At 39.3% G+C, this 14238-nt stretch overlaps 1 protein-coding gene across 8 annotated transcripts in view; it reads right to left on the bottom strand.

Moving 5' to 3' along the window:
* Positions 1-9840: 9840 nt before the first annotated feature.
* Positions 9841-14238, bottom strand: part of b3gnt5b (UDP-GlcNAc:betaGal beta-1,3-N-acetylglucosaminyltransferase 5b) — a 10425-nt gene continuing 6027 nt past the window's right edge. For 4 of the 8 annotated variants that reach the window (XM_008433284.2, XM_008433280.2, XM_008433281.1 and 1 more), the window contains 2 exons: positions 11373-11544; positions 9841-11299 (listed from right to left, as the gene is read on the bottom strand). In XM_008433284.2, the coding sequence (XP_008431506.1) occupies positions 10103-11299; positions 11373-11483 (1308 nt within the window). In that variant the 5' untranslated portion in view covers positions 11484-11544 and the 3' untranslated portion in view covers positions 9841-10102. Of the gene's footprint in view, positions 11545-12159; positions 12265-12940; positions 13022-13056; positions 13096-14238 lie in introns of those variants that run through there. The other 4 variants (XM_008433286.1, XM_008433287.2, XM_008433285.2 and 1 more) reach the window with 4 other exon arrangements.

Raw genomic sequence — 14238 nt, 5'->3', positions numbered from 1 at the left:
CTGTGGAAAACATCCGGGTGGACCCAGCTTCGCCTCTGAGGACGAACAGAGCCCCCCTCTCCAGTGACTCCCCCACTCCGATCCGTCAGACTAGCCAGCAGCAATTAGTAAACACCTGGTGTTTACTGTTGAGCTCATTAAAGGCGCAACTTCTCAGTGCAACTCTGGTAAAAACATTGCTTAAGGGTTAATAGAGGAGCCATGTTGTGACGACTTCCTGAAGGCGGAGTCTCAAAAAGAGAAAAGAGTTTCTTAAAGAGACAGAGGCCCAATTTCAAGAAGCTTAATTAGGAAGTCAAATTTCTTTTAAGTTATATTTGAGCATTTTTTATAATAACTGAAGATAACTTACTTAATTGTGCTATAAAATGATTCTGTGTGGCTGGAAGGCACATAATATTGCCCCTTTCAGACCTTTTTCAATCAAAACTCATTGAAGTACGTGTTAAGAGGAATATTAAGGCCCTTCCTCTACAAAGGGAAACATAGGCTCTATCTCCTCAGTGCGTTTTTCAGTAGTCTGGAATCTGGTGGTTTATTTTCACTTTGTCTTTCACTTCTGCTCAGTCAGAGGACCGGCTCATGCAGTTCTGGTTCTGTGCAACAGCAGACCGGAATGTGTCTGCTTGAGGTTTTATGTGATGGGGTCTTTGTGTTGAAGCAACATATTTGAAGCAATGCAGATGGAAATCAATAAGGTGGATTTGATAGGCGTCGCTTGACACATTGTGATTGTAAAAGGGAAGGGAAAATGATTCCTTTCTTTCGTTCAATACTACTGACTGAAGGAAAGGCATCGTTGCAAATTTTTGCCCATTCTTTGCAGCTGAAACTCAAGCTTAGTCGGACAACTTTCACAAAAACACTTTAAAAAAAACAACAACAAAAACTGATGCTCATCTGGTGTTATTACCAGATGAGCATCAGGAAATTAGATGCTTCTAATTTCCTATCAGAAACAAACTTCCTGAATGAGTCATGTTTAGCCGAAATGTGTCAGAGGAAGGACTCATTTTGACACCGTCATTATCCACACTGAGAAGAGTTCTGTATAAAGGGGGGAATGTAGACATGTTTACAAGATGTAAATATTACAGTGAATATGAAAATGCACTCAACGACAAAATCCTCCAACTATGACACACTGTGAGCTAATGTTGGAAGTTCAGGTTGATTCTTATATTTCTGCAACAAACAGACTGACCAGAGCAGGTTATTGCATGCAGTTTGCGAAGAGGAAGTTCCACATCATGCAAAAGGTTTATGAAAAAGTGAAGATATTTCATAACCAGTTAATAAATACAACGAGGAAGGGGAAAAAATGGGGAAGTTCTGAAAAAATATGAAAGAGCAAAAACAGCTTCTGACAGATCCACAAATTCAGGACAGAAAGACTCAGTTTTACCAAATTAAAAGAGGTTTATGCCAATAAGAAGTTGTCTGTCCAAAACCTGGAGAAAGAACAAATAAATAAATACTAACCAGAGCAGTAAAAGCAGAAAATTAACTTCCTTTCCAAAATGGTTTATGGTCATAAAACAAAAGCCTCCTGGCAATACATTTATGTATCGGCAGAAAATATAGAGGTGTGGGGGGCGGGAGGGAGGTCCTCAGGGAACAAGTTTATGTAATTTGACTTTCTCCACCGTTCCAGTCAAAAGTTTACATACACTGTCAGTTGTTTCTGGCTTTTCTACTGTTCCATTCAAACCACCATTTTAACATCAAAAACTTCACTGATGACACAATAAAAAAAGCATTAAATAAGATTAAATTCAAAATTCATATCAACCAATAATCTTCAAAGATTCGTCATGGATGGTGATGCTGTGGGCAAGAAGGATCTCCACTAGCAGTCAGTCTTCCAACAAATCTGAAGAAACTTTTGACTCAATTTTATAGAATGCTGCCCCTTTGCTCCCGGACGAGCCCCCATGTTACGGCCCTGGGGCTCACGCGCTGGGTTGCAGGTGGTTGTGGTATCTGCACTTGTGCTCCTCTTCACAGGTGTGGTTGATCTGTTCATTCGGAGCACAATCATAACAAAAATAATACAACCTTCCACAGCTCTTTATTTTTAAAAAACAAACTGACTTTTTAATTTTTTTTATTTTTAGGCAATGTAAAAATATCTATTGTCTCCACACTTGATGTTTAGTTTTCATGATAAAATAAAAAAAAGAAAAATGGCAGTTTGTGTTCTTTTCTTCTCCTTCGTTTCAGAAGCATTAAACTGGAGAGCATTTGAATTATTGATTTTGACCAACACAGTACATTTCACACACCGCAGGCAGTGAGCTCTGATTCATTATTAACCATTATGTCTTCATTTTGCTATTAAGATAATTGTGTTGAAAGGAACTGGTGTAGCAATCATTGCTATGTGAAAGCTGCATTAAAGGCACATTACCGCATTGACTTGGTGGAAAAAAACAACTTTTTAGGCGATGTACTTTACCCAAGTGGTTTGATATAATAAAATATGTAGCTATGATTTCATCCCTAACTTGGCTTCCTCACCTCATTCACTGAAGACAGAAAGCCTGCAGAAATGAATGAGGTATGAATAACAGGTGCATGGAAGGATGGCGAAGCAGGGGCAACTTATTTCAATGTTGAAGACATATATATATAAATAGTTAAAAAATGTCCATCCTCGTTTTTAAGCCACTTCACTTATAAAGCAACAGTCAGGGGACTCAGTAAAACCCAGGCAGATGGTCAAGTCCCGACTCCTGGACTCTTCTCTTTGTGCGAGCGCTGCTTGGAAACCGGATCAGCCGACTGCTGTACAGCTAATCCAGCCGGTGTCTGATTACATGATGAAGACCAAAGGAGAGAGCAGGCAACAAAATGGCATTTTTTTAAAGGGACTGTATTAGGTAAAAAAAGAAAAAGACTTATTTTTTTCTCACATTGTCATTCCCACCTCAAAAACTTAATTCATACATGTTTGCAAAATCCTTTAATCTGAGCGCCAACCAGGCACTCAGTCCAAACTTCCACCTCACAGAGCAGCCCTCCACCACAAATATCCCACTTGGCTCCTTCAGACTAGCCAACAGCAATTAGCAAACATCTGGTCAAACCGAGCATCTGCTCAGCTCATTATAGGAGCTACTTCTCAGTCCAATGCTCCAACAAATATTTGTAAACACCTAATAGAGGAATGTTGATGTGATGACATCCTGAGGGTGGTGTGTCGGAAAGAGCAGGCGATTTTTAAAGAGACAGAGGCCCAATTTCAAGGCGTTAAATTACGAACCATTTTGATCATTGAAGATGACACAATTACTTTATTATGCCATAAAATGATACATGGTGGCTGGAAGGCACACTATAATGTTTCTTCAAAAACGGAAGGTGAACACACACAGAAGTGTTAATGATACACACAATACTGATAAACCAAAGTGTTGTGTTTTAGACACACATAAGACCTGTAAGCCTTATATAAAATAGATTCTGGTGCACAAAGACCAGATGTTAGCAAAAAAAAACTGATTAACTGGCATATTTTAAAATAGACCAAGTGAAGTTTTCATGACTAAGTAAGTTTTAACATTTCTTAAGTGTCTCAATCTTACACAATCTGCATTTGCATAAACTGTAAATCGTAAAAACAATCCAATTCATTTAATTCGTAAAGCATGTTAAAAAAAACTAAAGTGATATAAAGTAGGGACAAATAAAACAGACACAACAATAATAATAATAATAATAATAATAATAATAATAATAATAATAATAATAATAATAATAATAATAATAATATAGCAGAATAATGTGTACTAAAAGGACCATATAGCATAAAATAGAAAACAACAAACCAACTCAAAAGCCACTGAAAACATAATATTTTGTCTTATTTCTGACACATCTTGTAGATAAATCAAGAACAATAATGAATAAAAGTTACAATCCTGAAAATCTGGACTAGATTATTTATACAATTACCTTCAGGTCCATTTTAAACCCAGAAGCAAACCAGAGACCAAAACAAGACGTGAAATGACCTTTGATTTTTGACTGAGTGTGAATTTGATCCTGGCTGTAACCTTAACAAAAGCAGTTCATAACTTATAAGTAAATAATTCATTTATATTATGAAATTATTATAAAATAGTAGATGGGGGAGGGGGAGAGTATTTGCAGAGTGGGGAGAGTATTTTTTACTGTTTTCAGGATTTAATTAAAAAAAAAAAAACTCCATTTGGACAATAGTGCAGGGTAACACAATGACAACAAAAGCAGTCAGACCGCAGAGCGTGATATATTGAAAAGAGAGACTGGAAATGACAAACGAACCAGAGGATGTGAATGGATGCAGCTGGAGAAGGAAGCAAGCAGAGGCAAATTAGGAAGTGGCTAGAAGCTGAGACGGTTAGCAGGATGGCTGCTGTGTAGAAGTAAAAAAACAAACAGAAACCAAGAAACTGAAAGGGGGAAAAGAAACCAGAACAACAAACAGAAAGAAATACTAATCTGGCGACGCAAATCCAAAACACAAACCATGAAGATAACTGAATCGACATAATCAATAAACTTAAATGGAAAAATATGACAAACAATCAAAGGAGAAAATAACAGAAACTAACAGCCAAAAAAACCCAAAGCAGAGCTGGTTCTCAAATGATCAATCAGTCAGAACCAACGGTGTCCCACAGGGCTCAACAGTTGGTCCAGCCCTTTTCGTACAGCAAGTTCCGTTGTAGATTTATGTATTCATCTTTATGCCGACGACACAATCTTCTGCTCTGTTGAACCCTCTATTAAAAGTTTCTCAAAAACATCTGCTTAGTTTTAGTGGAATCCAACAGGCCTTTTCCAGATTGCATCTTCAGTTCAATATATACATGATGCTGTTTGTGAAGTTACACAGTGAATAATTTAAAAAATTGGTTTATTTAGCCTGTCAAGAGAAAAGGAAGCCAGATTTTCAACAGGTTTTTTCTACATTTAGAAATCTAAAGTTCCAAACTAAGTATTCAATATACAAACTAACAGCGTAACACTTTTTATTTTTCTAAAACCAGATTTTATAAAAATCCAGGAAGAAAATATAACTAATCAGGTAACCTGAGTAATCAAGTAGGTCTAAAACTGATCAGATAAAGATGATAAAGATGTGTCTATTTCTCATAAGCCTGACTGTGTCTCATCAAATGTGTCTACGATTGTTGGAGATCGTGGCACTAATATTAAGTTTGTAAATAATAACTAATTACAGTTATTGTAATTAGTTAGTACAATAACTAATTAGTGGCGTGGGGGTAGATTTGCAAAAAAAAAAAAAAAAGGAAGGAAGGAAAAAGGGCAAGGTACAAAACAGAGAGGAAAATTATTCAAACCCAAACAGGTTGTTTATCCTCTGAGTAATTAAGATATGTGAAATAAATCTCTTCTTCTAATAATTTTACTTTCACACTGTCCTGACTCCCAGATAGCAAAGACAAGAGGCTTCTCATCACTGCAGAGGTAAGACAGTCATTTAAAACCACTTATCCTGGGCGTCATGGGACAGAAGTCAAGTGATACTCCCAGAATAATTTCACCTGTACTGATTTGGAGGATTTAAAAGGCCATCTTTAAAGACACAGGCTGATCGTCGACCCAGATTGCGGCCGTCACTGATGCCTAAGAACCAAAAACCTCTTTAAAGACCATTTCTCATCCTATTCCACAGATTGGCTCATTAGGACTTCCCAAGGAAAACCCAAGACACTGAAAGTTTTAAAGACACAGTATGTAGCTTTTATATATAAAAATCTGTTGTTGTTTTTTTTGTTTTGTTTTTTACCTATTTGTTAGTACTGTCAACATGTCATGACAGTATAGTACAGTGATTCTTAACCTGGGTTCGATCAAACCCCAGGGGTTCGGCGGAGTCTCTGCCGCGGAGGTAAAGACACACTTGTGTAAAGTCGTGATGACGCCCCGCTTTGCCGTCACTTGCTGCAGAGGGTCACGTTACATTGCTTAGCCAATCAGAGCTGCGGAGGAGCACTCAGTCGCATCTTTTCGGGGTTGCTACTGCCTCTAGTGGCGTGGGGGTGGTAACACAACTAATATAATTACATTACTAAATCAGAATACCGCAGTCTTTTTTATTTATTATACATTTTTTATTCTCTTAAGAATATAGAGCTAATTAAATGATCTAAACAAGACCTTAAAGTGATTCCAGTTTCTCTCGATGGCCAACCTGTTGAAACTGTGGCAAATTTTAAATACCTTGGGTCGTTCCTGGACAGTCAGCTCAACTTTGCTGAAAACACTGACTATATTTTGAAGAACTGCTCTCAGAGACTCTACCTTTTAAGAAGACTTAGTGATCATGACCCAACTAGACTCTAGTTGGGTCACCCCTATGTCTTGAATTTGGGGGGAAAAAACTCATATTTTATTTATCACTACAGAAGGGTTCAGTGAATGCGCATATGAAACTGGTGGGTTCGGTACCTCAAAAAAGGTTACGAACCACTGGTATAGTATGAGATAATTTGTGAATCCACTACCTTCTCCCTGCGAATATGCACCGCTCCCAGTCAAAAACAGCCAATCAGAGCCAGGAGGAGGGTCTTAGTGCTGTCAGTAACGCTTGTGTACACGCTGCTCAATGTGTTAATGACAGAGAAATAACTTAATGTTCCAGGAAAACCGTTTATCCGCCAGCACTGGTGGCTATGCTAACTAGGCTTAGCATGCATGGCAGGCTGCGTTGTGGATGTCCTGTTTCCTTTTCTTCTTTTCTCATTTCTAGGGTTAATTTGAAACCCGGAGACAGAGCAGTAGCTTCAAATCCAAATACTTGTAACTTCTTTTGGGGGTATTACGTAAAGTCTGCTTTTTTTTTTAGCTTTACATCAAGTTATAATGTTATTCACGCATCAAAGTGTCGGAAAGAGCAGGAGATTATTAAAGAGACAGAGTTTCAATTTCAAGGCGTTAAATTATGAAGTCACATTTCTTTTAAGTCATGTCTGATATATGTAAAAAAAAAAAAAAATTAACAACTGGGGTAACAGTTATTTGACTGTGCTGTAAAATGACACTGCCCTGGAAAACACATAATACAGTTTGATCCGTGTTATATGCATCAGTATTGTAAATCATGCAATGAAACTTCAGCCTAAATTCATGATAAGGATCTATGAGGAAAAGAAATAAAAAATAAATTGGGGGAAAACCAGTTAGGAACTCTGAACTGACGAGCTGGACGTGGTGACTCAGTGTCTCTCATAGCTGAGGCCGAGCCTGGAGGTTAGCATGTTTATGAGACATGACTGTCCACGCGGTACCAGCCTCAGCTTCTGCTGCGAGCTGTGTGAGAGGTCACCACAGATCACACATGCTGGCAGCCGACTAAAAATACACCAACTGTATGCAACATTCATCACCTGTAAAGAGATGCGGTTTAGTTTTAAATGTAAAACTCCCTTTTTAAGCACAAGGTCAATTCTTTCCCAGCTAACCCCTGCGCGGAAAAATGGTGCGGTGAAGACCTACTTTTTTTTTTTTTTAAACCGCATACCAGAGGGCTACAGAGGTAAGCAGCAAAGGTTGCAGCAAAGTGTGAACTGTTTGTGTTTTTGCACACTGCAGACACTGTAGGTGAACACAGTTGGAAAAAGGAAACCTTCACGTTCAAAGACTGGCTGTCTGCGGTTTAGAGCCTGGTGAAGCCAGCTCATATTTAGATATATGATTGACTTTAATGCTCACATTTACATAATTCATACTATTATGTAAACTAATATAGAAAAATGTACATCATATATATCTGTTGCTTTCCGAAGCAACAGATCGGTTGCTTTGAAAACGCTTATCTGGGCTACCTCTGGTTCTCCAGTGGTAAGAACTGAGGAGAGAAAGAGAAAACTAGGAAATGACGCATATCTGTTTCTACATCTGCAAAAAGAGATAAAACAATAAAAGATAAACAAAGAACTAATGGTCTGAGCACATTTTTACCTATGATATGCAATAACAAGAATAATTCTCGTGTAATAATTAACACGAGAAGTATTTACTGGCCCAAAGAAAAGCAGAAAATTTGACATCACATTGTTTCTATGTCTTCTAAATATGCCTGCAGTCCACCAAACTGGAGCATCATGTTTCATGAGCATAAAAGTGGGACTTTATGACAAGCTGTCTAGTAATCTTACCAAGTGGAAGCAAATAGTAAAGAGAATTGGCCCAAGCACTGAGCCTTGAGATACTCCATGGGAAACCCTTAGTTCACCTGACGATGCAGCAATGCACGTTTTGTCTACCAGGCCACTACATGAGTGGCCTGGTAGACAAAACCAGGCCACTCATGTCGAACTATCGGTTCTCGGTTGTGATTAGACATAACTGAAACTGTAGTTTAGAACTACAGCGTCTTCTAAACCATCGATACCGCCAGCAAGTTACTTGTGAAAGGACTGACTGCTGGCTATCTTTATTGCAGATTTGGTAAAAAATAAATAAATTAAAAAAAAATAAATCTTATTTTACAGCAGGAGCACAATTTTAAACTGAAAAAAAATATGAAGAATCCAACTTTTGAGTCCCTCCAAAGTCCTGGAAAAAAAAAATCCTAAAATCTAAATTATTGTCACCACTGAGAAACACTTTAGAATAAATGCAACTTTAGTTAATTCAAAAATACATTATTTATTCAAAAGATTAATTTAAACGCAACACATCCATCCCAATCGCTGTGGATGGTGATGCTGCAGGCATGAAGGATTTCTGACTGACTTTTTTTCTGTCCTCCCATCATAAGAGTAAGCAATGAGTTTTGCTAACTAGACACCAAGCTGGAAGTGATGAGACCAAGACTGAGCTTTTGAGAAACAAAAGAGGAAGATGTCTGATGTTAACTGCGGTGGCGGATCTGAATACTATTTGCATGGCATCACTAACCCTTTCACATATACAGGACATTTTGTATTAGGGGGGAAAAAATGGGCCGTCCCTGGGTCCCACAGCGGAATAAAGATTTCCAACATGGAAAAATCAACTCAAAGTTTTCACTACTTGAATACTGAAGTATTTAAACTACAGAATAGATTTTTCACTACAGAATTAAACCAGTGCAAAAGATAGTTTAGAATTGATGCTTTTTACACATCTTCTCAGTGCAGTACGATTCAGCCGGCTTTTGACAAGTAATTCATTTTGATTCTCTCACTCCTCTGACAGAATAATAATAAACCTGACTGAATCGAAAATAAAACGGCGGTTATGCGCTTCTTTCTTTTTGGACAGATTTGAATTGTGGTATAAATAATTTTACTGGTCACCTGTTCCCATGAACTCACTGATGCCTTTCACAGCCAACAAAGAAGCCCTGTTTCAAAGCATGCAACGCGTCTGCAGTCGTCCAGGAACAAACGTATACAAATTCTTAGAACTCGTAAAAGGAAGCCCTTTTTTAACAACCTCAACCAAATGAGTAAACAGAGAAGCAACACTGATAAGTTTTAAGTTTCACCATTGATGTAATAATGATAAGGCAAATCGAAAAGACTTCCAGTTTCTGCGTTGCCAAAATAGAAATGGTTGGATGTCAACGACTTTCCAGTAGCAACGGGTTGAATTATTGCCGTCAGAAAATCACATCTTTGTTGCACCAACAGTTTACCTCTTAACCAGCACCTTTATGAATTTTCCCCTCTACTATGCAATGAAAATGTGTTTCTTGCTTCATACCTTTAAATACTAATCATGTATTTTTGCAAAATTGTTGTTATTTGTGGAAAGCTCCAAAACACAAAATTGAAAAACTGCCGAAATAAAAACCTCATTCGCACGAGGCTTAGGTTTAAAATTAGCACAACACAGACACATATTTGCAGAACTTTAATTTCACATTCTGTGGTCGGCCCACAACACCTACACTTTAAAAACAACCACGACAAAAAAAATCATAGACAAGTTGGAGGTCTCACTCTAGCAGTAATAAAACAACCCGTTCTTTCTGGCTTTGTCTGCAGCAGTAAACCACGGTGAGGGTAGAGGTCCTAGGGAAAGGACTGAGGTACTTCTAGAAATGAACCCATCGGTCATCACTGTCGGTGTTATAGTGGACTCTCGCTTCCTCTTTGCACTATAAAAATGCTGCTTTGCAAGGATAGGTGTCAATAAACTGGGGTTTACAGAGGAGATACATTCTCACTACAGTACAGTACAGCTTCCCAAGCAGTCCTGAGGTGCTCTGCTGGACCTTTGGGTGCGTCGCCACCCGCCATAGCTCATAAATATCCTTCACATGGCCGTGAGAGGTCATCATCTGGCTGTAGATACACGGGTGGTACGGTGTCTTTCCCTCTCCCGCGAAATAAACGTGCTGCTGTGGCGACACGTTGACGGCGTTGGCGCAGATGCCCATGAACACATCGTCGATGTAGAGGGAGGCGTTCAGGGTCAGCGTGGCCTGGTAGATTTTATGGGCCACATCGCCAGAGACGACGTAGCCGGCCCCAGCCGTGTAGTCGGGGTAAGCTGACCACTGGTACATCGCATAGGGAACGTAGTACTTGCTGTTTTTGCTGCGGACGGGCGGCGCTCCGATGTGCACTCTCCCCGTCCAGAAGTCGGTGACGTTCCTGCTGCTCAGCTCCTGCAGGTACCTCACCAAGTTGGGCATGTGGACAAAGACGTCGTCGTCTGTGGTCATGAAGAAGCGGGCGTGGGCGCAGCGGCTGTGCATCCAGTGGAACTGCATGATGAGTTTGAGGGTCAGGTTGTGGAAGGAGTCCTTGAAGTTCTTCTGGATCAAGTCGCCGTAGAGAGTGTCCTCGTGGACAAGCTTCCTCCGGAAGCCGCTGTCGCTCTTTTTGCTCCAAAAAGGCTCGGTCGTTTTCCTCTTAACGGTTCCCAAGGCGAACAGAACCTTGACCGTCATGCCCAGGGTATTTTGGATGTACCTCGCGTTGCCCCAGGTGGATCTGATGGCGTTTCGACGCTCAAAATTCTCTGGGAAGGATTTTACAAAGACAAGGAGGAGGACGTCCTCGTCTGCGCACTTTTTGGGGTGGTCCAACAGGTAGGGGAAATCACTGAAGCTTCTGGCCTGCTCGCGAGGAATGGTGAGGCTCCTATTAACGTAGTAGAAGCTGTTGAGGTAGCGGAAGGAGTAGGACTTGACGTGGCTGACGACGACTGAGTCCAGCTGCTCCCAGCAGATCATTACCACCGATAGCAGCAGGCAGCTTGTCATCAGCTGCACCAAATGGCATTTTCGAATGCGCTTCAATTTCACGAACATCCTGGAAGTTAGCCAGCAGTTGAAGGTAGGCCCCATCTGGTGGGAGAGGGTGTGTGTTTAGAGGCGGCGAGGTAAAGAAGTCTGAGAGTGTTGCTACAGTTTCTTAGACCAGCAGTTGACGGGTCTTCCATCCTAATCTTCGCTCATTCAGCCGAAGGTAGGGGTAGTGTTGGAAGTCAAAGGTTCTGCGTGGAAACGTCCTCCATCTTGGTACAATCATTTTCACACACACACCTGTCAATCACCTGGTGTATCATCTTCCTTCCATGAAGCACGTAGTTCTGTAAAAAGAGAACACAGGTATTGTTGTGATTAACTCTCATTTCCAATGGCCTTTTGTTAAAAATGAAGAAGTGGAATGGGCATTGAAAACGCAAAATGGAAATTAGAGCCTGACGGTATACAAATGTGGGTCACTTAGGCCAGGACTGGCTCTAAAAGGTTTAGTGTTTCAAATAAACAGTTGTTCTTGTGTTGTAGTTTAGCACCAAGTTCTCTTATGATAAATCCCCTATTGAAAGTATTTATAACTCTCCAGATTTCTTATGTTACAACCAGAAACAATCTATTTTATGTAGCCCAAGACAGACTAATGCTGCATGGCTTTAGATAAGCGGTCATTACATCTAGAACTCTTGTACTGGCCTAACACAGATTAGTGTATCCTGTAGTAGGGCTGGGCAATAGCTCAATAACTATAGCTATGGCAACAGACAGGTGATCAGTTGCTGCAACAGTAAGCTGCTGCAGCAACTTACTGTCTATATTCTGATCGAATATTCTGATAGAATATATGTCTATCAGAATATATGTCTGATAGAATGGTCAATAATTTCACTGAACTCCAATCCACAAGTGTATTTTAGAGGGTGTAGGCAGACAAAAGCTACCCTTACCTTGGGCTCAACCTCTCAAAGGCCGCTAAGCAAGGTTACCTAGCAACAACTTAACATGCGCAGCAGCAGTTTCAAGTTTAGCCACTGTGCTTCATAGCTTCTTAGAAATAAACAATGGTGAGGAGTGAAAACGGGATAAAACAGGAATGATCACCAGTTTGGCAGTATTTCAGGCAATATAAACAAAAACCTAATCAATATTTATCAATATCAACCGACATGTCAATATTTATCAATATCAACCGACATGAAACGCTTATATCACGACACATTTTTCAGCCATGTAGTCCGATCCTACCCTGTACAGTATGCTAATTCTATGGACACGTTTCATTCCACATCTGGAAATTTCACGCAAGCATACAATGCTGGAAGGCAAAAAATAATCTAATTCTTTTATTTGTCATCTGTAGCGGTGTTGCCGGAGTAATAATCGAAAAGAAACTTGGATATGTAGGTATTAATTTAGTGCACCAGAAAAAAAAAAAACATAGAACAAGTCAAAACCACTTGTATTCTTCTTTTTTTCTGGCTTTCTGTGTCGGCTACGCTACACACAGACCCGCTGCCGCAGCAACATACTGACAACAACTTCACTAATGTATCAGGGTTCAACACCAAAAAAACAAGGAAACATTTCAAACACAAAGAACAGAACGGTCAGTCCATTACAGTTTTACGTTTTCAGGCTTTATGCTTATTCTTGCGACCCTAGAAATGAATACCATCATTAGCGCAGCAGTGTTGATTAGCTGATTTAAACATCTAATCTACTGCTCACCTATCAGAGTTTATATGTGGGTTGCCTTTTTTTTTAACTGAACTGAACCAAAACACGCTGCATTCTACAGCACAGCTATATGCTAAGGCTGCCAAAGTCAAGCTAGCATGACTGACCCATTTCTTCCTCCCTCAACAAGGTTCATGGATCTTGTTATCTAGCAGAAGAAGAAGAAGAAGAAGCAGAAGAAGAAGAAGAAGAAGAAGATGAAGAAGAAGCAGCAGCAGCAGAAGAAGAAAGCGCCCATTTTCATTTAGCACATGCCAGTTTCAGACAGTAAGGAGATTTTTCTCTTTAAACTCATACGCCCTCATAATCAGTTCTGTTAAATCTAAACTTGGCAGCTTTTTCTTTTTCAACCATAATAAATGTGATATTCAATTGACCTGTTATGACTCAAATTTTGAGTGTCTGCCCCCCTCTGCTGCGTGCTGCTGCATCGTTGTGGAAAACCTAGAGCGGCAGAGATAGGCTTATACGTGTATGTTTACTGTTTTTTTTTTTTCCAATTTGGGGGGAGCGGCTTATAGTCTGGAAAATACGGTATTAATTATTTTATATATCAAGCACACATTTACATTAGAAGTTGTGAAAAATCCAAGAATTAGTGAAACTCCTTTTTGATTTTTTTCATACATGACGGATATCAAAGATATTGATGGTTTTAATAATGGTAAAAAAAAAAAACAACAAAAAAAACATAACATTTGAGATTTTTGTTTAGCAGAATAGATGAGGGGGAAAAAGACAGAAATTAAACATTATTTGTACTCAGTTTTCTCTTTTTTTATTCTCCATATCCAGCTCTGTAAAATTGCCAAAATGACAAGACGATATTGAAACCATAAATTTTATTTCACTTTCTTGACACACTATGCTGTGTTTGGTCTTTAATATAAAATTCCAATAAAATACCTTGAAGATTGTGGTTGCAACGTGATAAAATTTGAACAAAACCAAAGGTTAGGATTGCTGTTTCCCTGCAGTGTGTGTTCACTTTCTTAGGACGTTATAGTCAGTCTCATATGAAATATAAATGAATGAATCATCGCATGATGATTCATGACTTTTAAGAGACAAAAACACTACTCATCTAAGCGAGGCTACTCCAGTGAAAGCAGTGGTGTAAAGTGAACCTGCAAACAAGCAGGGTTTCCAAGTCTAGGATGTGTTATTTGAGTGTTCCCTTTATTTTTTTTAGCAGTATATATATATATATATATATATATATTAGAGGTTTGCCGATAGATCGTGTATGATCGGTTATCGCCGATCACGGTCTCTTGTTGCCGATCACA

The sequence above is a fragment of the Poecilia reticulata genome, linkage group LG17 (genome assembly GCF_000633615.1).
Source record: "Poecilia reticulata strain Guanapo linkage group LG17, Guppy_female_1.0+MT, whole genome shotgun sequence".
Taxonomy (NCBI): Eukaryota; Metazoa; Chordata; class Actinopteri; order Cyprinodontiformes; family Poeciliidae; genus Poecilia; species Poecilia reticulata.
Note: the sequence above shows the minus strand (reverse complement) of the source record. Positions and strands in the feature narration are given on the sequence as shown.